At 39.9% G+C, this 26,785-nt stretch overlaps 1 protein-coding gene across 5 annotated transcripts in view; it reads left to right on the plus strand.

Moving 5' to 3' along the window:
* The window catches only part of APP (amyloid beta precursor protein), a 220,629-nt gene that overhangs the window by 188,656 nt on the left and 5,188 nt on the right, over nt 1-26,785 (plus strand). For 3 of the 5 annotated variants that reach the window (XM_062002381.1, XM_062002391.1, XM_062002409.1), the window contains 4 exons: nt 1,801-2,022; nt 8,721-8,774; nt 19,762-19,862; nt 22,980-23,126. In XM_062002381.1, coding sequence (XP_061858365.1) covers nt 1,801-2,022; nt 8,721-8,774; nt 19,762-19,862; nt 22,980-23,126 — 524 coding nt within the window. The remainder of the gene's footprint in view (nt 1-1,800; nt 2,023-8,720; nt 8,775-19,761; nt 19,863-22,979; nt 23,127-26,785) is intronic. The other 2 variants (XM_062002400.1, XM_062002418.1) reach the window with 1 other exon arrangement.

Here is a 26,785-nt window from a genome sequence, read left to right on the forward strand (position 1 = left end):
AAAAGGGGCAATTGGGACGCAGCAGCCCCAGTGCTGCTGCAGCTTTCCACAGCTGCCCCACATGATCCCCTGCTGCAGGGAGGACAACAGAAATAGAGGGACGTGTACCTCAAAGCCCTTCTGGTTCTTGGGTCCAAAAGGCTTACAGGCACTAAGATGCTCAACAGAGTTGTAATACTCACCTTCCTGTGATCTGTGCTGACTTGCTGTTACAACATGCTCACCATCCAGCTCCTTTTTTGTAAAGTCTCTTCATCCCTAGTTAATGAAAGTTAACACCTGTCATGTGATACAGAGTCTGCTTAGAATATCAATGTGCTTCACCTATCTCTCCTCTAATACAAGGAGACACTTTAATTTGGTAAAAGGATTAATGTAAGTGCAGTGGGGAGACAAAAATTAGACTTGCTTTCCATGCTGTAGATTTATTAGGTACCTTCTAAAGTAATATTGTTTTCAATAAAATGAACATGAAAGGAAGAACAATTCAGTGTTATGTTGGCTTTCTTGTAGTGTCCTAGTAATTCATACAAATTAACAAATTAAAATCACAGAACTGAAAATTTAGATGCCTTTTCTCACTGATGATATTGGGAAATGTGATCCCCTATGGAGTGGCCTAAAGGTCTAGCACTAGAGTGGTGATTCCTGTCCCAGAATTGCTACAGGGGTCACGTGTGGATGTGAAGCAGTGACAGTCAGGGAGACCTTAATGAATTGGAGAGAAGTCAGTCTTAATAAAAGCTTTCATATCATCCAGCCATCATGCATGTGCTTGTGTTTGCAAGCACTTGTTCTCTAGTAATGTAACCTTCACATTCTTTGAATCTGAACTATTTAGCTCTTTAACACCTGCTTACTAATTACATTGGTGAATTATTAGCAGTTGTCATCTTCGTTGTGGTTACTTGCTTACTTGAATGTGCTCTTGTGCACCAAGTTCCTTCAAAATACTTGCAAATAACATGTTGCTCCTACAAAAAGTCAGTGAAGGAGAATATGGAGAGGGGGTGAACTTTGTTGTGAGAATGGAGTTGCAATAATGAAGCACACACAACCTCCAAGCTTATTTTTAACAGGATAGTCCATCCTATATACCTGATGCAGCTAAAAAGTGTTTTGGTTGTACTCACCTTGCTTCAAGTTAAAAAAAAAAGAACAAACTAAAACTTACCAAGATAATATTGTGCAGCTTTAGGTCCTGGTTGCTTGTCTATTACTACTTTGTCTGTTACTACTGAAGATTTTCAGCGAATGCTTCAGTATCTTGTCAAGGTTGTATATGTTAAAAGAGTGATTGTTTCTTCAGATTCAGTGTGTTATAGTAAGGCTAATTTAATGCAGTAACTGCTGAAGTGATTGAGGATTTGAAAGCTGTGATGAGCTTTGATAGTGAGCATTTAAGAGGAAGGGGACATAGCAAAGGCATTTCTTCCTGTAGGCCTCTTGCATGTTGGCTTATGGGAACATGTTGAGATGAAAGGAATTGATTTGTGCTTCTTTTAAAAGTGTTGGGGAAGAACCCAGGGATTTGTAAAGTACAGACGTGTCATCTGTTATGTGGTAGAAATATGGGTAGGAAATGGTATTGAACAATTCTGGTTGATGTTTCCAAAAAAATGCCTTACTTATTAGCCGTACTTTTCACAGAGTTTTGACTATCACAAGCTTTTATGGGGTTGTTTGTCTTAAGAAAACAGAATCTTGTAACAATAAACTGTTACTTTAATAGCATTGGAGGTATGTCCTCAGAAATGCTGACTCGGTCATATAATTCCTGCATTGAAAATTTCCTTGCAGATGAATTACTTCAGAAAGAACAAAACTACTCTGATGATGTTCTGGCCAATATGATTAGCGAACCCAGAATCAGCTATGGAAATGATGCTCTCATGCCTTCATTGACGGAAACCAAGACCACGGTTGAACTTCTTCCAGTGGATGGAGAATTCAGCCTAGACGACCTTCAGCCATGGCATCCCTTTGGTGTTGATTCTGTTCCTGCCAATACTGAAAATGAAGGTATGTACAACAGGATAAGAAACCACAGAATATTTTGAGTTAAGCTTTGTGATTTTTCTTCACGTTATTCCCTGCAAATTGGCTTCTTTTTGATGTGAGCGGAATAGAGGTTCTCAAATGTAGGTTTAGAACTGGTCTGCCATATCAGCTGTGTCTCTTTGATGGTACAGAAAATCCTGACTAAAATTTGGAATTTAGACACAAAATAAATTTCAGTGTTGTTAAAGCTTTCCTTTAAAAACAAATATAGAATAAATTCCAGCAAATTATGAATGATGATCTTACAAAATACATGACAATGAGCTAAGGGAGATAGATAAGGTGTTAGATTTGTGTGGTGATTAAATGTATGTTTTAGTTAAGGAACAGCTTTTTATTTGCTGGCATGAAAATGATTACAGATCCAGCATAATCCTAGAATGAGAGCTGATTTTAATTTCCCTCTCACAACTGGTTGTCCGGAATGTACTGCAGAAATGTTCCTGCGTACTCAGCAGTGCAACTGGCTGGTGAACACTTATTTTCCTGAGGAGTATTTCATGTTGCTCATGGATAATTTATTGAAGTGACTACATAATAGTTTAATAATTTATGTGGAATTGGGAATTGGTAGTTTACTTAGGTGCCAGAGACAATTAATCAGAAACCTGTGGGACTTCGATCATGTCATTCAGGTTCCTCCAACTGTGTTTGTTTTCCTTTATCAGTTCAACTCCACCATCATTACTGATAAAATAATCACAATAGTGAAAGTTTCTTACTGCAAAACAGCCATAGATTCACAAAGGCAGGAGCTACAGAAGACTTTTTTTCAGGCAAGTTTGTGTTTTGTGGATCCATGATTTGCAACTGAACTGCACAGACATTAATATCCTCTAGAAGTCTTTTGAAACTGCTGGGTTAGGCTGTACCTGCTCCCAGAATAAGTTTTGACACCAACCTCACACAGTTAGTCTTGCTCCAGCATGATGTGTGAGTGGCTGTGGGCAGCTGGGTGCTTGGGAGATAAAACAGGGGATGTTGGCATGGATTTGCCAGGTCTGGTGTTGGTGCCAATGGAGTCAGAAACAGTTTTGTGATCAAAGTGGATCATCCTCAGGAGTCAGGGAAGTGTAAGATGAGATGAAAGGCAAGCTAATGCTAGGATCCGAGCAATGGTCAACAAATCAGTGAGGGAGAAGTGTACTAGGTTTGAGGTGAAGCAGCTGGTCAGAGTTGGGGCTAAAATCAGACTGCCAGGAAGTTAGCAGTACAGGGTAGGGACCAAGAAAAAGAGCAGAGGGCACTGGAGCAAACTTGGTAGATTAGACAGCAGCAAGAACCAGAAGACAGGACATGATGACAAGGACTTCAGACATCTGGAGGGCACTTGCAGCTGAGTGACATGCTGGGAGGCTGAGAGCAGCTGGCTGGATTGTGTCAGGTGCTGGTGAGCAGTAAAAATGGCTGCCCAGACTGGCAGGCTGAACTTCAGTTTCCTGGGGAATTAGTTGCAGCTCGGTATAGCACATGTGTCAAGGTTACCTGCCAGGAGCAGGCCGCAGTCTGGCTTGGCTGATGGTGTCTGTCCTGCAGGAATTTTCCAATGCAGCTCTTGCCACAGTTTTCCCTGTAGCAGAGGCACACAGGGCACTAATTTCTGTATCTGCTGCCTGATTTCATGTATCAGTGGGAGAAAGAATTAATTACTTGTGAAATCTGTCCACCCAGCCTGCAAAATGTACTGATTTCAGTCACCAAGTTTAGAAATTATTAGGCAGAGAGGTGCACACAGACATACCCACATTTAATCACACAAGCCTTTTTTTCCCTTTGGAAAGCTGTCTAAGGCCAGAATTTAATAATGAAAGGTGCATGCTTCAATGTGACACCAAATCCCCATAGGCAAATATGCTGAGCATGATTCTCCTTTTAAAATATGTGACATCAAATAAGAAACAAAACCTCTCCTACCTTGAGTAACATACTGTTACTTCGGCAAACAATTCTGTTAGGTGGACTATTATTAGCGTTTAAGTCCACACAGTGAGAAATTATTTGGTAATTTAAATATCTTCAGGTCCTTCTTGTTTCCAGTTACACTTCTCTGTCATTTATTCAAACCCCAGTGTTGTTAACATGATCCTGCCTACAATACCCTCTTTCTCTCATTAGATACCCTCTCTGTACCTTTGCCGATAGTATCAAATGGGAATTTCACAGCCTCACATCTTTCCTTTCTGTCTCCCACCTCTTTGTTCCAGAAACTCAGGACTAACTATGCCATTTTTCCTCACTTCCTATGCCTGTTTTTTTTCTGTGGCCATGGTCTAATCCCAGGATTTTTCCAAATTGCTTCCAAAAATATGTCTGTCTTGCTATAATGCGCTTCAAAAGTAGTAAGAAGTAAATAACAACACAATTTTCTATTCTTTATTCCTCTCTGAAGGTCTTTCTGCTTAGTCTCTTTTTCACACAGAAGGTTCCCTTTCTGTAAGGAGGTTTTTGTATTTTATGCAGTAGTGAGGAAGTCATTGCAAATAATCATTGACCAAAACAGGTAAAAGTTCAAAAATAATGTGCTAACGAAACCCCAGATACTGTAGAGTAGCTAACGATTTCAGTATTAGTGATGGTCAGCATCTCTTGCTTCTAGGAGGTGCTGAGCCTGACAATGAATGTCAGAGAACTGAACATGTCAGCTCCCGTTTAGTTGGGTGAGGGCTGAGGGTACTCAACACCATCAAGAAAAAATCATAGCATATTCCCTGTGAATGGCCTGGTGTCTGAGAAATTGGCTGAGGGGTTGATCCAGCAGATTTAACAGATCACCAGAGGAGTTTCAGATGGCAGGCAAGTTGTAAGTTTGGTTGTTGATACTGATTTGGTCTAGTTTGAAAGCTGAAGTCAATTTTTTAAAACTCTACTGAATTCCAGTCTAGAGCACTGTCAGCTCCACCTAAGCAGGTGGGTTTCTAGGTAAAATGAGTCTTGACTTTTCACTGCAAAGAGCTGTTGCACCGAATATGCATTAGTCTTCTTCAGTCCTGACCAGGCACATCAGATAAATCATTTACCTCACTGCAATTTGCATTACTGTCAAAACAAATTTCTAAGGGGACCATTAATGTCTGAAAGGCAGCTGAAAAGATCCTGGAGGTGGCTGGGTTATGACCTGGGATCCAGCAAGGGACTTGTTTTTAATAAACCTTTCAGGGAAGGCTTAAACCAAAATGTTAGTGTGGAAAAAGAAAAGGAGGTGCAGCCATTAAGCCCTTTGTTTCTGCAATACAAGCAATGAAATTGAAGTACTACAAAAACTACCTGAAATTTGTCATTAGTTTGCATGCCTATTTTCTTCCATGGCCATGATCTAATCACAGGTTTGACCCAGAGATATTAATAATGGATTGGATTGGTACATTGCCAGGGAATCTCAAGATTTCATAACTCCATTTTTGAAGTGTTCCCAATCTAAACTGCATGTTTAAATAAAAGGGTAAGTTTTAAGCAAATGATGTAGTAAAATTGCTTTTTTTGACAAGTCAGTGAAAAAAAAAATAAAAATACCTTGAAAGTGCAGCATAGCTCAGTAGTTTCAGAAAGGAATTTCTTCCTTGTTGTTTCCCTGAGGTAGTTTGCCAGTAAATAAATGTCCAGAGAAATTAATTCAAAGCACCAGGTGCATCTTGCATGGCTGAATGTATGTCTAAGGTATTGAAATACCAATTAGGCTAATGAAAAATACTCTCAGAGGGTGCTGCAGAAAGCACCACCAAACTGTCAGGAAACTGTATTTTAACAATTAAAAACACACCTTCAGAGGTGGGAGCAAAACCCCATCAGCTGTCACACTCTGACACTGCCAAGGTTGTTTTGCCAGTGACTAGTGTTCCACCCATTGGATTTTACTATGCACTTAGCCTTGGCAACAAAGTAGTTATCTAAAGTGAGACTTTTTTTGTGGATGTACTGTGGTATCTTCCTCATGTGGCCAGCTACTCCCTTCAGTGCTGCTCTTGGTGGGTGAGCATCACATAGCTCTCCTCACCTGCTGCATTATACCAGCCTTTGAGCTTTTTGATTCACATTTTTTTTATTTTTCAGAAGAGCAGTAACCACATTCTCTCTTGCTCTTCCAAGTTGTGCCAGCATTAGGTGTGAAGTGGGATGTGTATGAAGCCTATGTAGTCAGTGTAAGCAGGTATATGCCAATTTAGTTTCGCAAGGCTCTTTGGAAGATAAATTTTCAGTCTTAATTCTTTGTTCTTCTGTGCACACAGAAGTGTGTTCAAGGGAAATGTGATTCTAGAGCATCACACTGATTGCAATGTTTATAATAATACACAGCACATCTTAAGATAACTACTTTACACCTTTTGATAACTACTGCAAAAGGTGTAAAGTTCTCCTCTCTATATCAACTGTTGTGAGGTGCTGTGGTTCAGTGGGGCAGGCAGTAAGGAGGCCCACAGATGTTATTTTTTAGAGTTAGCAGATGTTTATATATACATCAATACAGGGGCAAGCGCAATCAAGTTTTAAAGTGCAACTGAAATTCATAAGGTGTCAGCTCAGGGCTCTCCAGAAACCAGCCTTTCTCTGTATCATGTTTCTTAGGGCATATTGCATTTAGGCACCTGAAACCCCAATTTGCTTTGCAACACCTTTGACTCTGAGCTTCTGCTTCCAGTTTTTGCCCTGCAACTGTTTTGTGACCTTGCGCAGGTCATTCCAATTTTCTGTCAGTTATGAAATGTGCTGCTAATGTTTGCCTTTTCCCCTGTAAAGTGCTTCCAAAACTGTAGATAACAAGCAGAATTATTGATTATTAATAGTTCACCTAACTCCACAAATACCATGTTACTCTGAGATTGTATCTGTGCTGCTGCACAACAGAAAATTCCTCCATCCTTTTCTCTCTTCATCTACTCACATTTTTATTGCTACCCACAGCCCCTTACCTCAGTTTAACATAGCTGGAGGCGTGTAGGGTTACAGAGTGCTGAGTGAGATGGAAATAAAACCCCTTAGCCTTCTAGGGAGGAGGCAGGGGCCAGGGCAACCGAGGAAAGTTCTGCAGGAGCAGTTTGGATAATGTTTAGGCTTGGTTGTTTCCTCCCTTCAGTCCTTTGCACTGAAAATCACTGCTGACCTGCCTGAGGGTTGGTGCTGACAATATTGAAAACTTAGCAGAAGACTTAAATAGGTAAATACTCAAAACTGTAGTTTTTAGTTAAAGAGTGGAAATTGGGTTTTGTATAGCACTATGTAAGGAATGCAATTACGTGGTCTGCTAGTGCCACTCTGAACTACTGTGAAGGCAAGTGGTTTGATGGCTTTGGCTCTGCAGCACCAGACCAGCAAGCTCTGAAAATTTTGCAGTTCTGGAAGCACAAGCAACTCAGAGGTGCAGGTGCACTCTCATTCTACAGCTACTATGAGGCCGACTTAGTGCTTTATTCCAGAGGCAGGGGCTATTGCAGTCATCTCCTGTGTACAAAAGACACGGGTCCATGTAGGCTTTCACTTACAAGTGTGGTAAGTTGGTTGTCAAGCCGGTAAGAATGCTAGGCAAGTGCCACAGACTTCCTAAAAATACGGGCAATCCCCTTTGCTTAAGTCAGCAGTATCATCAGGTTGGCATGATTTTCTGATGACAAATACAGTGAGCAGTTCATGATTGAAACTCTACTTTTGTCAAGTGTACGATGTTGTGGCTTTCTTACTGCTGATTAGAAGGTTTGTACTTGAATCCTGAAATTCAAATGAATGAGAATATCTTATTTTAAAGAATTCTGAATTCCAAGCTACAATGTAAAATTTTGTTTATTAATTTAATTCTTTCTGACACTGGCACTTCAGTAGATAAAGAAGGCAGCAATACTGGAGGAAAAGAGAGAAACAACCAAAGAAAAGTAGCGGGGGAATGTCTGGATGTTTTAGTGAACTTTTCTAATATGGTCAGTTTAGACTTACTCAAGGCAGTAGGTAATGACTAAAAGTTTTGCACATCTAATGTTTTATTAATGCCCATAAGCTACATCAATCTTATGTTTCAGCTGACAAAGCTTTAGTAGAGTAATACAAGTGTTTTTAAACTGTGTATGATATGCAATTGGATGGAAAGCAGTGCTTCTCCTTCCCTTCTAAAAATCTGAAGGCAAATTCACTGTCTACAAATTGGAGCATATCAGAATGACATATTGATTGCATTTTCAAAATGTGCTTTACGTTTTTTCAAACCTTAAAGCCAATGCTGAAGAGAATGCCTACTGAAAGGAAAAAGGAGTCAGGATTTTAACAGTTTATAAGTCATCATTGATCAAGTCTAGCTGCAAGAACTCACTCTGTCCATTCTTGCTGCTGGTTCTGATCAGACAACTGGAAAAAGTTTGCATGTAATGAATACAGTCTTACTTGTAGACGGAAATCCTTTGATCTTGGTGGTTTCTCAGTTCAGGCAGTAACCAGAACATGATGTAAAATTGACACATTAGCTGTGAAGTTTTCCTTTTGAAGTTGTGCCCGTCTTTTCATTTTATTTCCAGGATTGACTGAAGGCAGATTTTTTCTAGCTGTTGCTTTGGTAACTTTGTTTATGCACTGTGTCTCTTCTGCACTGTCCCAGTTGAAAAATGTTTGACTTAATCATTTTGAGGAGTTTGGTTTATTTTTTTTTTTTTTTGCTTTTTTGTTTCTTTTCTACGCATGCCCAGTTGAGCCAGTTGATGCCCGCCCAGCTGCAGACAGAGGACTCACCACACGACCAGGTATATAACTTGCATGGCTTTTACCTAACCAGCATTTTCTCAGTATGCATGTGGTCTGCTTGAGCCAAAATGATCACCTTTTCTTTGGTGTAACCCTCTCTTTAAAATGCAGCGCTATGCCATGAACCAGGGAAGGATTCTAGCAAAAATCCTGTGGGAGTACTGTATGTGTCAAGGGCTTTCAGAGTGGGTGCTTACAGAGGGAGTGGGACCCAGGGACCCAGAACTGATACTCCTATCAAGTTGTAAGCCCTTCTAGCCTGTAATGCTTTGGCAGGTGCAGGAGGCAGTAGACACAGTACTCTGTAATGCAGAGCACTTTTAACTTGGGAATACATGATAGAAATGTCAAATCCTCTATGTAGATTACACAGTGCCTTGTAAGCTGGGGCCAATAAAGAATTTGTGTGTACAGTTTTAGAATTGCAGAGAACATCAAGATTTTTTGCTGTGATATTTACCTTAGCTCACTCCAGATACCTTAACGTTGATACATATATATATATTCTCCTTCTGGAGTCACTGGGGATGCTTCTGTATGGCTACTCATTCCTTTCTAGGATAGAGAGGGGTGATTATTTGCCCTCTGTAGGCACCTGTGTCTTCCTTTTGATTTCAGAGTAATAGCAGAAGACTTCATTGAGTCAGACTGCAAATGTTTGGAAAAGTTACATGAGACAAAACCAATTCTGAAAGTCAAAGCTTGCTTATCATACTATCTTTTTGTGCTTTTTACATTGTGTTTTTGCTTGGTTTCGTTTAGGATTGTCTAAAAATGGCTGATTCCATTGAGAGCAAACAGCCTTTTCTTTCAGAAAATGTTACTTTCCAATACGTAGCAAACCTATCTGGATGTGTTCCTATGTGACCTGATTTAGGTGAACATGCTTTAGCACAGGGGTTGGACTAGATGGTCTCTAGAGGTCACTTCCAACCCCTACCATTCTGTGATTATACGATCAGATCAGTATATTTTAGGGTCAGAATTATTTCAGTGTCACATCATCATTGTGGTTTTTAATTCAGGTCAGATAACACTGATCAATCTGTCATCTTTTTCCCTTCCTCTTTTCCTCCAACGATCCATTAAATAGCATTATGAGCAATACCCTCTTAGTGTGTTTAAATTTTTGTCAAAACTCACTGCTGTTTACTGACTACAGACATCGCAACAGTGGGAAATAAAACAAGCTCCTGTGTTATAGCAATTGGGACACGTGTCAAAACTGGCCAGGTAATGTGATCCTAGCAGTGTTTTAGGACTCTTGACAACCTTTGAGTCAGTCCCTTCCATGAAGAGAGCCTGCAAGCCAGCACAGAGCTAGCTGTACAACAGGGCCAGAAATCGTGGGATCAGGGAACATCCTGCTTGTGTTGGATTATCTCTGTGTTCTGGATTCAATTTCTTCTCCAAGAGCATTAGAAATATCATCACAAATGAAACATATATGTGTTCAAATTTTGTAATGTTACTGCAATCTGGCAGTTTTCTTTCAATATTAAAGTCTGTGATTAACTACTTTCATTTCAGTCATCTTAAAATCTCCTGTTATGAGGCCCATATTTAGTAACAAAGATTATTCCTTCCTCCCTTCTATTCCCCCACACATACACACACGTGACTGAAATCTTTGGTATCCTTTCTCTAGAGAAAAGATTTTCTCGCACTGCTGCCCTCTAGTTTCACAATGAAATGATGTGGTTTAGTGCACTGTGTTAGATTGATACAAATAGTACTGAAAGTATGGCTGGCATAGGTCATGACTGACCCTTGTGAATGTGTATCGTAGGCTACTTAAGGAGAGGTGAAAAATATTTCAGCCTGTGACCGTTATAGCTTGTAACTTGCAGCAGATACAGCAACTTTTGTGCTATGAAAATCACTTGGGATATTTCCTGAGTTTTCTGCTCAAATGTAAAAGTGGTATTGTCCAGGGGCCTGTGCCACCTCCCTTGCTTTTAGCGCAGAGTTTAAGTGCTGCTAAGGCTCATGCTCTGCTCTTGGCATAGAGATTGAACCTCTCCAGTCTCGTAAGGACGCACGCTGCGTTCCTCCCTACAGAGGGACAGTTGCTTCCTTGGAGAGATTGAAACCTGTCACTGCTGTGACTGCATTCTGAATTTCACAACGTAAAGTGTCTTACATATGCATGCAAAATAGGGATTTTTGCCCCATTACAGCAGTGCTAAATGTATTGTAGGAGTATTCTGTAATAGATAAATGTATTGTCTTTGCTATTCCCTGTAGGCCTTATGTCTTTAGTCACCAAGTCCAGACATCCACATATTTGTCCTTACTGATACAAATTTTGACAATAAATGTCAACCTGGGGGTTTTTTTTGTCATTCTTAAAAACAGCTTATCTGTGATTAAAATTTCAATTTAACAAAAACCTTTATACTGGTCTGAGTAGCTTCACAAACTTGGAATAGAGGAAAGCAAATGCTTAAACAGTGATACAAAGGGGGTTTAAAAGTGTGTGCTTTAAAATTGGTTTACTTGTTAATTATAAATGAAATTTCTCTTTTAATGTTAAAAATGGAAAATAGATACTTTTTTGTATTTACCATCCTTTTGGGATAGTCAGTTTTTACAGTTCAATACTATTCTTTATGGAAAAAAAAAAAAAAAGAAAAATGAAGATATTATCCTAGAATGAAAATGTATTAACAAGAGACCTGGAGGCAGATTAATAAATGCAGCTGCTTGTTATATTTTGGTTTGGCTTGGTTGCCCAGATTCTTGTTGATTTCTGGAAAGGTTTGCCTCTTTTATAGTCCTAACTTTCCAGTTTGTACTTTTGTTTTGCTCAAGTGAACAAGATGTTGACCTGCTTCTTCAGGGTAAAAACACAGGTGTCGTGTCAACCTGCAATAGTCCAAACCTGGGAATAAGAACAAATGACTGTTCTATAGGTGTTCAAAATCTTTTAAGAAAACTGTCTCTGAAAGGACCATAACACACATAAAAACATACCCTTTTTTTTCTCTTCCATTTTCTTCTTACCTCTTATCATCCACACAACATTCTTACAACAATCAACTGCTTTTTTCTTAAAAGTAGACCAAAATCATGCAGATGAGCCTTATCCCTTTCCGAAAACAGAGGTAATTTGGTCACAAGACAGAAAAGAGCAAGTATTCCATCATTAGTTTTGTTTGTGTTAACTAGATCTCGTTACATCACCACATAGTTTTCTCTCTTTCAAAAAGTAAAGTCTATGAATGAAGTTAGGAAATACAAAGTTATCCATTTGAGTAAGGACCAAGTTTAAAGCATTTGCTAAAAATTAAGCCAGGTGTCCAGACCCCAATCTTTGTTGCACTGCACCTTGGTTATTGGATTTAAGTCTAATTTACGTTAGTCCCAGGAGGAGAGTAATGTTGAGGGGACCTCTGTTTCCTAGTATAGATATAACATCTGTGATGCACACTGGTATCTGAAAAGGAGGCTAGTGCTTCCACACGCTGTCCTTCCTCTTTTTAAGTTAGAAATGGGGGAAGAAAAATAAGAAGTATGCCTAAATCCTTTCCTTGTCATCTCTTTCTTGAAAAGGAAGTAAACAGACATAATAAAAGTTCAAAGGGAAGGAAATTTTCTAGATGCACTAAGCAGTCATCTGTGAGCTGTCTTTTAATACAGCACAAAATAGTGAGAGACTTATGGCATGTTTCTTGCTATTTATAAATTGCTTCATACAGGGAGACATTAGAAGACTTCAATCCAGCTTGAGAACTTCCATAGGAACAGATTCAGATAGAAGAATGCCTCTTTCCTTGGTAGCCCCACTGTAACAGCTTTTTCAACAGTGTTTCCATCTTTTCCATGCCCCAGAGGTCACTTTTCAACGAGGAACATTTAGTATCTTGCAGCTGAATTTTGCTTATGCGGTTTTTACTATCTTTTTTGTCTTTGTGTGTGTGCATGCTTATACAAGGCAGACATACACACAAAGAGATGTGTAAAAACATGCTTAGATACTCATAAGCAAGCTTCTTTTTACTCCTGTTAGGTCAGCAGGTCTGATCTGTGGAAACTGAAGATTAGAAAACCTGCCATCAGAATGGTTGTTGCTTAGCGTTAGCAGATTTTTCTGAAATTCAAGGTGATAAAGAAAATAACCAGTGCTCTGTTCAGGGTAGATCATATTCTCATCTGTTACGCAGTTGCAACTGTAGTTATACCGCTAACAACTGTAATTAAATTGCTCACAGGATGCCTGTAATTCACAAAGCAATGATTTTATACTATTAACTGTGTTGCTTTCTTCCATTTAGTATAGTTTGGGGTATTTTTTGTGTTCTCCCAACTCTTCATCCATTGATTGTTTTTGCAAACAGTTAATAATTTTGAGGAGACATTGCACATAAAGCTGTTTCAGTCCCTCTGGTCCTTCCACGGATAAATCATGACATGTCTATCTTTATTACATTATATGGAAAGATGAGGGATATTTTTTATATATGGCAGCAGAGGCTCTGTAAGCCTAATGGCTGTTCTGCAGAATCATTAGCACATGTGCTGCAATCTGTATGAGGTGAGGGCATAGAGCAGTTTAGTGAATTTTTTATGATTTTCATGCCAGAAATGGCTAGGTGTTTTTTTTTTCTTCTCTTAGTGATGTTAGTTCAATACAGTTGTCGTAAGCCAACTGTCTGCAGCTACCAAGTAAAAATCATTGACATATCTTTTTTTTAGCATTAGATTGTTTTGTTTTGTTTTATGAATCAGATAGCTATTACCAAATAATATTAACTATTATTTGGTAATTAAGATTACCAAATTTTACTTGTTTTGATTATTTGTTTTTGTACACATGTAAAGCGATCTCTGGTATTCTGAGAATTATTTCATATGAAGTTCCAATGAGATTCTTTTTTAAAAAATACAACTTTTTTTTTTGCACTTATTTTCTGCTTTCTGCCCTGAAGATTTAAAAGCAGACCACCATTTTACAAACATTCCAGGAGAGACCAGGAAGTTTTAGGTCCATGCAGTCTTAAGGGTAGTTATTCCTCAAAGATCTATGAGTTGTCTTTACAAAACTAAGCATATAGTTTTCATTTTAATCTTTGTAAGTTCTTTATCTTCCTTTGTCTTCTTTCATTTTAAAATGAAATGACCTGCACAAAGTTATTGAGTCATATGGAAGCAGTAGCTGAACATCTCATAAGAACATGCAGCTGTCTACCTGGGCAGTTGTTCAAACACTGCATTCCTTTCCATCCACCCTTTTTATTTTAGATAAAGCTTTATGCAGATAAACAGGACTTTTACATTTAACAGGACTTGATCTGATAAGTCTTTTCTTGTTCTTGCCACTACTCAAATATGGTTCATGGGCATGGAGTTAAATGTTTTCTTGAATGCAGTCATTTCATCTGCTGCTTAAACATACTGCTTTTGAGTTTCTCTGTGTAGAGACCACCCAGGTCTGGTAATTCAGCTGTGCTGATGTGGAGGTTTAATTTTTAACTCTAAAAGTAAGTGGAAGACCACAGGCATAGCTAATGCTGTTTCATATCCTTGCAAACAAAATCACAAAATCTTCCTAAGCTGTTATTTAGTGAGTCGGTTAAGCAATTACAGTGTAGTAAACAGTGTACACCTAATAGCATACTTGGTGGAATTCATTTTATCCTCTTTTTCTTAAAGCCTAAATATATATTTACACAAGTGGCATAGCTCATTTGTATGAGAATAAAGTGTTCCCCAAAGCAGCTACTTGGTTTTTATTTCATATGGGTAGTTTTTAACTCTGTATGATTTCTTAGGGTTTTGGATTTTTTTTTCCTTTAAGGGCAAGGAACAATGCATATGCTACTTTTTGTTGTTTTGTTACATGTGTGTGCACACATTCATGTGTACACATGCATGTGCAGAAGCAGAAGCAATTAACATTACTAATTAACAGCAATATAATTAAAAACTCATCATAGATGGCTCATTTTGTTGGATTTTACTGGGTGCTTTTAAGACCAGGATTTTGACGACTAAATAGTTCTGTCAAATGCAAGTTAATATATTTCCTGGCTGAACTTTGGCATTTTTAAATCAAATTATTTACTACCTAAAGGTAGTATGTAATTCCAAAGAAGAAGCATGAATAAATATCATTATTTGTGAATTTGCAATGAAGGCTGTTTCTCTCATTTTTCTTCTTTTACATTGACCTTTGTGTTGTGTATTTTAAACTTAGTAGTGAAAAAAATAATTTTTTGTCAGAATTTAAGTTCTTGTCATATAGTTAACTTTATATGCTTGTCTTCAATGCAAGAGTAGAGTGATGTTTAGGCAGCCCTTAGCTGTTTGCATCATGCCTGATTCATACACCTCTGCTAGACGTTTTGGAAAACTCTTTAGGGTTTTTTTCCACTTCAGTTACGATTGTTTAACCTATTGTGTGCTGATTAATAGGAATAGGAGGACGGATGGGAGCCCTTAAAAAAATGTTGCTTTAGGGAAGCCTGAGCCTGCATTTTTCCAGCAGCCAAGATTAGTGATGAACTTATCACCCTTTGTTGCTCTTTGTTGCTCCTGACCTGATCTGCCCCTTACAAATGTTGCTTTAACTTCTGCCTGTGGCATTTCTCTCTGTTTAACTGAATCTAACAGAGGCCCACAGTCTTAAGCTACCGTAGCTCGCTTTTGCTGAATGTGGTCAGAGCCTGAGAGCAGAAGTACCCAAGCTCATTATTCAGCCGACTTCACCTCTGCCTTATACTCCTGGCATATCCACTGAGCTTTTGGCAGCCAGCATTTTATAGACTTTCAGGACTGGAAGTTGTATTTTCATACATGTAGTAACGCTGAATGAACCTTTCTTCTTTGTGTTTTTTTTTTTCATTTGTATTTTCAACATCCTCATGATTTGTGCTAATGAGATCCACAGCTTAATTTTATGTTGTGACAAATAATATGTATACACACTCTCTTCTGTTTGTTGTTAATCCATTATGTCATAGCTATGGTAGTGGTACCTTCTTAGGAGAAAAAAGGAGTAATCATTCCCGTAGATTTTCTCCATGTCATTCACAACCATATAGACATCTATAGTGTTCCTCCTTGGTTGCCTCTTCCAGGTCAAAGACCGCCAATTTCTCCAGTCCTTCTTGTACAGAAACTCTTCCATGCTGGTTATCATCTGCCTTTCCCTGCTTTGTGTCTTTTTTAGCTCTGCCCTCGTTTGAGGTGGAGTGACAAGAGTGAATAACCAGACTGAAAATGAGTATGCATCAATTATAAAGTGGTGTAACAGTGTTTTCTGTTTTCTCTATTCCTCCACAAATACTCCAAGCTTCCTCTTTGCCTTTTTGACTGCTACTGAGCGAACCGCCCACAGAGAGTTATCTGCAGTGACTGCAAGGTCTCTGTCCTGAGCAGAACAGAGCAAATTTAGAGCCTGTTGCTGTGTATGTATAGTTAGGGCTGTGTATCCTTGTAAGCACCACTTTACATTACATCAACATTGAATACCATTTCCTTTTTTATTGTGCACACAGAATTTGTAATATTCTTTTGCAGTTCTTTGCAACTGATTTTACCTTGACTACCCTCTTTCTTTATTATTTTTTTTTCCCCCTCAATAAACTTTGTCACGTCACTATTCACCCCCTTACCCTGATCACTGTACAAACAGCACAGCACAGATCCTTGTGGGACCCTGCTGGTAACCTTCCTCCGTTGTGAAAAATGGTTGCATAGTTACATTTCATTTCTTACCAGACCTTTGATCCAGGACCTTCTCAAAGGCTTTTTTGGAAATCCACGTTCATTCCAAGCTGAATCACTGTATCCCATGTGCTTCCTAACTTCCCGTGACCTCTAAAGAGGTTTGGGAGGCAGGACTTCCCTCAAAAAGAGATAAGTTGATTCTTCACTCATGGAGCACATGTATGTTCCAGTCAATATGTCTAACTTCAGTGAATGTGCCAGTTGTAGCAGTAGAGTTGTGCAATTCCCCAGGCCTTGCCTTGGGGGAGTTTCCACATGATGCTTTTTCCAGCATGTCTAAGTGGCAGCAAATGTGGCCATGGACATAGTCAAGCAGCTTTGAGCCACCTGCTTCTTCAGCCACTGCAGCTGTGGACAGTGAAACAAGTCCTGGGAAAGCCCTTTCCATCCAGCTATTTAATCTATGTGAAGTGCTGCTGTTCCACTGTTGTTTTTTCCCCCCTACCCTTTAATCTGAAGGACAAAAAGGCAGAGGAGGTTGAAGAGGCAAGCCTCTGTGCAGCCAGATACATGTTCTCATTTCCATCACTCCTTGTTGATGCAGGTGTGGGGGATATTTTGAGATGATGCACAAAGGAGAGTAAATTGTATTCTTATTTTAGTTTGGAAAGCTAACAATAGCTGCTTGAAGGATGGAAAGTTAAACCTCTTTACAGGTACCATGCGGGTTCTGTTTCCTTCATTTCCATTTCCTCCTGCATTTCATTGACAGAACATCATGGTTTGTTTTCAAGCTGCAGTTTCTTAAGTATGTTACAGTTACTGCATTTAGAAATGATCTCTCATATACAAATGTCCTAACATACTTGCATCAGTACTGTAATGTGCATCAAAAATCAGATGCTCAATAAAGAAAAGTGAGGTATTTAAATGCTTCCTTAAAAAAAGACACTTAAAAACGTGGATTTTATAGGACAGTCAGGCTGTTCAAGAAAATAGCTATAGATGCTTTACTGCATTAAGATGATTCCCTTTCTCTACTTTGCGTGGTTTACTGTGAAAAGAAAGATCAGAACCTCAGGAAGGGGTTTTCTGTACAGACCAGAAAAATTCTTAGGGAAGGTCTGGTTTTGCTCACTCATAATACAAAAATAAGTCAGCATTTAATGAAAAAAGAAAAAGCACATTCAAAGCAATAAAAGGGCAATAATTATTGCATTGAGTGCTACTTTAGACTGTGGAGCTCACTAGCGCATTGTAAGGGCTTAGGCCCATCCAGGGACAAAAGACCACGATAAGGCTCAAGTACCACAGACTTCAGAACTCCTTAAGGACAGGGAGAGCTTAACTGCTGCTTATGATCCCAGACAAAACAGACCAGGCTACTCAGCTTGGGGAAGAAAACTAAATGGAAAAATAATACAGAGAAAGGCGAATGATGGAAGTTCAACCAGCTCTTTAAGATCACTTTTCCTCCACCCCTTCTCTCTTCCTGGACTCAGAGCCCTGACCCCAGTGTCATTACCCCCTCCTCCCATAAGCAGTGCTGGAGGCAGGGAATGGGGGGTGCATTCAGTCCTTTCCTGATGTCTCTTGCCACTTATCACACTCCTGAGGAGAAGTGCTCCTCACCAGCCCTCCCTTGCTCCAGCTCCGAGTCTCCCACACACCAGGCAGCCCTGCATGGGCCACTCTGATGGGACACTACAACCCCAGTTCATCTTCTCCGATTTGGGTCTAAAGTGCTCCCTCCCTGTGACCCAGAGTGTCCAGCTCTCACTCCCTCTGTCACAGGGTCTCGACTGCTTGTCACAGGCTGCAACGATGTCTCTGGTGCGGCATTGCTTTCTGTCTTTTCCTGGCTGCAGAGTCCATGTGGTCACCTCAGTCTTGTCCTTCTGTTCCATCTCCCCTCCACGTACCTCAAATTCCCATCCTTAAATAGTGATGGCAGAGGTGCCGAATTGGCCCAGCTGGGCTGGAGATGGGTCCAAATCCCAGAGCCAGGGGAAAGTCCAGGAACTCTTTACCAGGCCTGCACTGCAACCCCGTCTCCCTGTTATGAAGCCAAAGCGGCTCCTCAAAAAACCATGACACAAGTCTTTGGGAGTTCATTGGAGTCCAGAGGGACAGTGAAGCACAAGAGCAGTCAGTAGTGTTGAGAATTTTAGAAGAGGTTCTTGCTCTGCTTCAAAGCTTAAGGTCAGACCAAAATACTGCAAATGAAGGCTTGGAGGGAAGAGTTAGAGTGATAAAATGCTAAGATAAATTCAGACAGTCAATATGAACCAGTTCTTATCACATTAGGTAGGGTGAGGAAATAACTTCTCATAAACACCATGCTTCAGCATTATTTGTACCTCCAAGAAATACAAGTACCACTCAGTTGGTACTGAGAAGGAAAATAACCAGCTACATGTATACTCATATGTTCTTCATAAGCCAGAGCCAGCTTTTTAGCACAGAACATTCATAGCAATGCATATGCCCTACACTGCTTAGCTGTTGTAAGTCTGGCTCATTCTCCTTAGGCTATTTTCCAGGAGGAAATCCTGACCTTCTTTTCAGTTACTTTCCATTTAGACAACTGTAACATCTCCTATTTGCATCCGTAAAGAGAGCAGAGGACTGCAGACTGTCTATAATTAAAATTGCTGCAAGCTTTGCTTGCTGGCTTTACTGAGTCCTTCTAATCAAGAGGGACAGTTATCATCATTCAGCCAGAAGTCAAGACTTCAGTGATGTTAATTCTGAGCATTTGTAAGATCTGAAAACAAAAATGTGTAAACTTCACAAACATTGCAACCTACTCTTGTGCATGTTTGTACAAAAGATACAGGCTGACAGGAAGCAAGAAAACATATCTGGAGTTCCCCACCTCACACCACAGGTATGTGTTTTTTCTCACAGCAGCCTGAGCTTAGGGAAGAGGAAGATTTCATCCAAAGCACCAAATTTTGTGAGAGCAGATGTCTGTATCCTGTGAGCCAATTCAGGAGTCTGCTGTTGATCCCTTTCAGCTTATTTCCTGTAGTGTTTCATGCTGAAGGACTTTGATGCTTGTAGCAACATAGCTGCAGTGGATTAAGGAACATTTAACAGAGGAGAAATTTTACCAGCTCATTCTGTGTTGCCTCGGTGAGACTGGAACATCAGATGTATTTCACTTTCCTCCCAGCCCCCTTTCACATTGCATCGCACCTCCTCCGTGTGAATGATACACCATTGCCTCCTGCTCTTGTAATGGTGGAGACTGAGCAGAGCATAATTGAGTCGGTGACTTTAATGAATTGTCCTTGTGGTGCAATGCAGGTTCTGGGTTGACCAATGTTAAAACAGAAGAGATATCTGAAGTGAAGATGGATGCAGAGTTCCGGCATGACTCGGGATATGAAGTTCATCATCAGAAGCTGGTGAGTGGACCATCAGTGCTTTGCACACCTGTGTTTTGAGTTGCTGTGATTCAGTCTCGAACTAGTGAGTCAATTACAGGCAAGTTTCCTCTGAGCGATGCAGAAAAAGTGCTAACAAAAAGTTTTTGTATGAGCAGATTACGATTTTTCTAGTTCTTTTTTAAACGAGAGTGTGATTTCAGCAGAGGATGGAAAGCCATCAGTCTCACATGAGAGGAAATTCTGACAGTTCCTGCCCTTGTGCTGCCAGTGACTGGATGTGGTCTTATGGGCAGTACTTGTCCCACAGTCCATCTGTCGTAGAGCTAAAGGGAAGGGATACAGAGGAAGGAAAATGCTAAATAATTTTGAAGAAGGAAAAGTAAATGTTTGATGGAGATGCAGGAAAAAGTAGGATGACACTGTTTCAGGAATAGATTTCCCTTTCTGTTGAAACAGATGGTGGTGGCACATGAAGGAGGGTGAGTTCCACGGAGTATAACCTTTTGCAAGATTGACAGCTTGGGATAAGAGATTCTCCATTGGCCTTAATTGTAATTTGTACTTGGCTGTATCTGTGTGTTTTGTTCCTTAAGGTATATTGAATTATTAACAAGTGAGGGTCAGGTAGGACCAAAATATTGTTCCTTGTTTGAACTATGCCTCTTATGAACACAAAAATAACAAGCAAAAGCCACATAGGTAAGAACAAGCATCTTTTAAAAGCTTTTTCAGTCCCTTAATAAGTAATGAAGAACCCATCCAGCAGTGTTGACTGTAAACCTTTTCTGCTTCCTCTTTTGTGAAAGTATATTACATGATGAGATTTCAGTTCTGTGGTTTTCAATATCCTGCTATTAAACTTGAAAGCTTTCTTTCTTAATATATTCTTAAAGCTAAGTAGTGCTGAAAATTAAAATTAACAGGGGACTCAAATTTGCATTTGAACTAGGCAATCAGTGTGTGAAAAGATATTCTGCCATCTCTTTGATGCCGAGGACTGAGAATTCCCAGTTTGACGAGCTAATCCAAAATGCATTAGCACTAATTTGGGAAATTCTGACGTGCTTAGCTCAGGCAGGTTAAACATCCTGATGGAGTAAAGCCGTATGGCTTACTGAAGGGAAAGAACTTGCAGGAATGTGTGTTAGACACAGTAGTTATTGATCCTGTGTCACATGTGCTTCACTGCAGCAACCTTTAATGTTTAAAGTGGTTTGATACCATCCTGAGCAATTTGGTGTCAGAAACTCCCCTCATCATGGTGGCTGATAGGGACTGCATTGCACCCCCTGCACTTGGGTAATCTATGTCACGCTTCAAACAGGACCTTTCCAGCTTTTTTTAAAGCATTTTATACCATGCTTCTTACTGGTAGGTACAACCACTATTTAAAAATGAGTAAGCTGACCTCTAGGTTATCTATCGTCTTTCCAATTGAGACTGAGCAAATAGTGTGGTATTGCTGAGAGAGTGCTGGACTCATGCCTTGCAGGGCCCTGCTTGTTTACCACATGCCGTATCCTAGCTGATGCCCTTCTCCATTAGCTTTAATTCAAAAGTAGCAAGCAGCAAATACTTTAATTTGTGCTTTCCTTCTGCTGTGCCTTGGCACAATTTGCTGAAACAGTCTCCTTTGGATATTGCTTTGAATTCAGCTGCATATTGTATTTGACATGCAGACTTCAGCATTGAGCTGGAATTGCATTCCATTCTGGAATTCCATTCTGGAATTGCAGTTATTTTATCCCTTATGAGTGTTCACATTTTAACTGTACGTGAAGTTGATTTTCATGGCACAGAGTGCTTAAGGCCTTCCCCCGTTGCACGTGTGTATTATCTGGGGCATTTCACAGTGCTCTGAAATAGCATGGTAACAGAATTTCAGTCCCAGGCAGGTAAAATTGACGGAAAAAAATATTACTCCACATCAGCTTATGCCAACACTGTCCATTGTGTGTACTTTCCACTGAATTCTTAACTTCAAGCACATTTCTTGCTTAGACTAGGAACAATATAAATATTTATATGGCAGTCTGTAATGCCTCTCTGAGGAGGACTGTTCCTTAAAGAGTGCAAATGCTATACAGCTCATTAGAATTCTCAGCTGGTTTCCTGCTTCTCTCGGCGTTTTTGTTAAATACTTATCAAAGTATTTAGTCTTTCAGAGTGAGGTAGTTTTACAATTCTGTGAATGTAATTCATTCTCTAATCCTTTTTGCCCATTTTGGTTAAAAATAATAATAAAAGCCTTCTATCGATAAGCAGACAAAAGATTTGTAACATATGTGTACAAGTAAAATAACCCAGGGTATTCCTTGAATACAAAGCAGGACAGTGAAAACAATTATCCGCTTTTCATAGCCAGTTCTGTGACTAAAAGTCAGTCTTATGAAACGCATAGTAAAGCTTCTTGCTCTCCAACGACTGATCTTATCAGTACATGTAGTTCAAGTGGATCTTCTATGTTTTTCACGGGACTGCTGTCTCGTCTAGGTCTCACATGAGTATGGTCATCATCCAGGTATAGCTCATTCTACTTTTACTCTGTGAAGTCTCAATGTGTCCCTCGGCAGCCACTTAAATCAGCGTGCTCGTGGTTTTGGCTTTGGTCTCTTTGGTGTGAGAATTTTCTCCCGGGTGGTTGTGTGTCAGTTTCACTGTTGTCCTACGGTTCCTTACTGCTCCTTTATTGAAGAAGTGTGTCAGGCATAGTCCAAACAAGCCACACAGGTGCAGATTTATGAGCATTTTCATAATTAGCATTCTGAAAATATATCTGCTCCCTCGTTACTCCTTTACAAGCCTATCAGCCATTTTACAATTAACAAGGAAAAAAAAACCAACAAAAAAATAGACAAAAAAACCAAGCTACTAAGACCCATATGAAGCAGAGACATGGAGATGAATCTTCCCTTTAGCCAGAGCACTGCTATACCACAGTAATACAAATTGCTCTTCTTCAACTGTGAGAGCTTCCGTGCTACTGCAATCCAGTTTTGAATAATTAGGGTGATACGCAATGCTGCTTAATTACTGATACTTCAATAGGCTTTATATTGCTGCAGCAGCTGGACAGGTCAGCCAAATGCTCAGTAAACTTTTTATTAGCCACCTTCCTTTCTTTTTCTTTTGTAGGTGTTCTTTGCTGAAGATGTGGGTTCAAATAAAGGTGCCATCATTGGACTAATGGTGGGAGGTGTTGTCATAGCAACAGTGATTGTCATTACTTTGGTGATGCTGAAGAAGAAGCAGTACACATCTATTCATCATGGGGTTGTGGAGGTAAGAAAAGACTAGAGAGCACAATTGGTGTCACACGTACAACACAGTCAACACACTGCTCTACAAATGTATTTACAAACGAAGAGACTGTGGTTTTGGCTAGCATAATATTCAGAGTTAGGGTGGTTTTATCTGTCAGAGTGGAATCAAGTTGCCTTGTTTTGTAAACACAGACATGATATAAACCATGTTAATTTGGGTGCAAAACCACAGGAATATTTTCCAGAGCTATCCCAGACCAATCACCTCATAATGTGAGAGTTCATTTTATGAGAAATTTAACAGTAGCCAATGAGCAGATGCTGCACAACAGGAAAAGAATGTAGTTTTACCGTTGTTGGGAATGCATATACATGGATTTCTTTATTTAGCTTGCAAATAAACATTTGAGGTAGCTCTTCTGTGGATTAATGCTGTACACTACAAGGATTTTCCGTAACAGATACTTACTGCTTTTTGTTCTCTAAACAGGATTTTCTTTTACCATCAACAGCTTTTGATTTATGGATAATGTGAAACTCATGAATTCGAGAAATAAATAATATATAAGACTTTTATGTGGGATTTTCCAGATGAAAATCCTTGTGTTTTCCCAGTCTACCAAATAAATTTGTGGTCAATTTACCATGATTTTAAATATCTCATCTGTCGCTTGGATATAAGAAAGGATCTCTGTAAGCAGAAAATCCTAATTATGAGAACTGGAAGGGGATTCATGTAACGTGTTTTTCCCCCTTGCATATTGATGTTCGATTAGCAGTGTGTCTGGTTTGAAGATCACACTTCTGTTAGCCAGTACTTGAAATGGTGGTGTGTTTTTGCCTTTGAAAACTGGTATTTTAAGCTCCTGAATGAAACTAAGTCTTACTGTAGTCCACAGTTATGTTGGTTTTACCTTGAGTCATAGGAACATTAATTTGTCTTTGCTGGAGACATACATGCTTCTGGATACATGTATTCTTCCATCTAGGGTAATCAAGGGCCTTAAAACTATTTCAGTAAGACTTTGTCTTGAGCCTGTGCTTGCATGTCTCTGTGTCTGTCCTGTGGTTGCCCACGCAATTTGGAACCTTCCAAAGACACATATTCAGAAGAGCACCAACTATTTGGGTTGAGATTTGAGCAGACAGCAAGCTCCGCAGAATTTGGACTGAGAGGTAGAAAATAGCAAGCAAGAATCTCAGCTTTAACTTGCTTCCAGCCCATTTTGTAGAAAATCAAAACAGGTTTTAGTTTTAAACCACAGAGTTGCTAACTGCTGTCAATAGTTGTGCAATCTGAGACCCTCCTTTGGCTGAACTTAGTGACAACAGAGTAGGTCAGGAGGCTCTCTGGGCCGAAGGCCCAAATCAGACATTGAATGTGGGCATGCCATTATTGCAAAACAACCTTAAAATTTCAGATGGGCTTCACTTGAAGGAATGACGTGGCAAAGGTAATCCTGGATGACTTAGAGCACTTTCCAGTGACAGTGAACTTGGAAATATCGGACTAGAATTAACGTGCACAAGCTGAGCAAGTAATTCACGTCCAAATGGTGGCATCACTTAAGGAAATAAAATTCCTTAAGGGAATAAAATATTTTACAGGTAAAACTATAAAGCTATAGCATGCAAATCTACCACAATATTAGTTGATTTATAGTACCACACCACAGATGCTGTCGCCTTGTAGATTTGCTGCATTGTGTCTGGCATTGGCAGGCAGGATTCCTTGTTGTGCCAGACTTGCTCTGTGGTCTTGGCAGACTGCATAGCCTCACTGTCTGAGCTTCTCTACTGCAAGAAAGGCATAACATCTATTTTTGTCTTAGGTTGGTGAAAGTTTTGTAGCACTTACTTTGGTGAGTTGGGGTGGAGTGGGGAAACTGAAATGGAGATCCATATAGAATTTATGTTTAATAATAAACTATCTTCAAAATTAAGCTGTTCCAAACTAAAGAGGATTAATTTCTTCAGCAACAGTGCACCTTTAACGTGCTGTGCACAAAACCCACAGAAGAGCAAAATCACTTGTAATGTAAAAATCCCTGTACGTCAGCTCTAGGTTGGCCAAGTGTATTTAAACAAAACATGCAACCTCTTGGTTGCGTGTCAGAAGTTACTGTGAGAAATGACCACTCTGATAATGTATGCAAGATCACAAAACAAGTCCTTTTTGACCTGTATCCTTGTCTTGCAAAAGTCAACTCTGACTGTAGTACGTTTTCCCGTAATAATTTTCTACCAAGTCCAAGAATATAAATGCTTTAAAGTGATTCAGCCTCTCCAGGAGGACTGCCACAGTTAAGTTAATGACTGAGTGATTGAAAATTACTGACTATATGTGCACACAGGAGCTCTAGCAAACATTTTGAAGGGTTGGGGTTTTTTTGCTGGTCTGCCCACTCCAGTTGCCTGCAGGCGATTACTTCCTCCATGAAAGCAAGTGGCAAAAGAGAGATTCTCACCTCTCCTGTGCTGCAGACTACAGTCCACTGTCTCAACTCCTCCTCTTTCAGGATCTCCTCCTTAAAGCTTATTTATATTCTGTTAAAGAAGCAGCACCTTCAGCAGGAGCACGTGGGGAGAAGCGACCAGTGAAGGGTTCACAGGAAGAGCAAAGCAGCCATTAAAATTGCTGTAGTACTCTCCAAAGTCAAAGTCAGGTATATATTAGGCAGCATCCACTTACTGTCATCCAAACAAATTTGTTGTGTTCAGTGCATCTCTGAGGGCTGCCAGCACGTCCAGTCTGGGCTTTTGATCTGATCCATGTGTGCAGAGGCAGCACGTGAATTTTTCAGCAGCATTGCCATCGTTCTGACTCTCCGTTGGGATTTTCTGTGTGAAAGATCCATAGGCTGAAGCAGAAGGAGACAGATGGACAAACACTCACAAAAGAGGCTTTCTACCTGGCTGAGCTGTTTTCTCAAGAGACATCATGTCACAGGAAAGAGAAGTGTCTGGGCTGCTTCTCAGCAGTGCCAGAGTGCCCACACTTCTTACGTGCTGTGTTTGACTTCTGCCACCTCCATAATGGGTGCAAAAAGCTTCTTTAAATGGTAAAGGGCTTTAGGGATTTACTGACAAGGAGATAACCGGGTTCAGGGCGGGTTGTACAGGAGAGGAAGAGTTCACCAGAGTAGAAATGGGTAAAAGTGAGTCAGAGAGAAGACAGTCAGGGTTGAGTGATAGTGCACGTAGATTGGCAGTGAGATGGATTACCCTGCAGCAAACAGCCACAGGAAGGAGAGGAAGTACGAGTCATTTTAAAGGATAAATAGGAAATTCCGGGGGAAAAAAATGGAAGGCTGCAAGTAGGAGCCTCAGTGAATCCCTTTCATCTATAAATGCCATGTTTCAGAGGTTTTTGGTCTTCCACTATAAGCTAGTTTTATGAAAGTGGGACTTTTTAATAGGAATATTGTGCAAGGATGTTAAAAACTCAATCTGATTTTACTGTTCTTCCTCGTATTTTTCTCCCGAGTTCTTTCTCCTTCTCTGATTTTCTTCCACTTCTGTCTAGTTTCTCATCAATTGCTTAGTCTCTTCTGCCTTGCACTTTCTTTGATTCTTTTTTATTTATGTTGTTGTCTTACACATTTCTCTCCCACAAGCAGGTTATGCTGTGAGCCTATCAGTTCTCGTCCTGAATAAGAAGTGCTGAGTGGGAGGCTT

Source organism: Colius striatus, chromosome 1 (genome assembly GCF_028858725.1).
Source record: "Colius striatus isolate bColStr4 chromosome 1, bColStr4.1.hap1, whole genome shotgun sequence".
NCBI classification, from domain to species: Eukaryota; Metazoa; Chordata; class Aves; order Coliiformes; family Coliidae; genus Colius; species Colius striatus.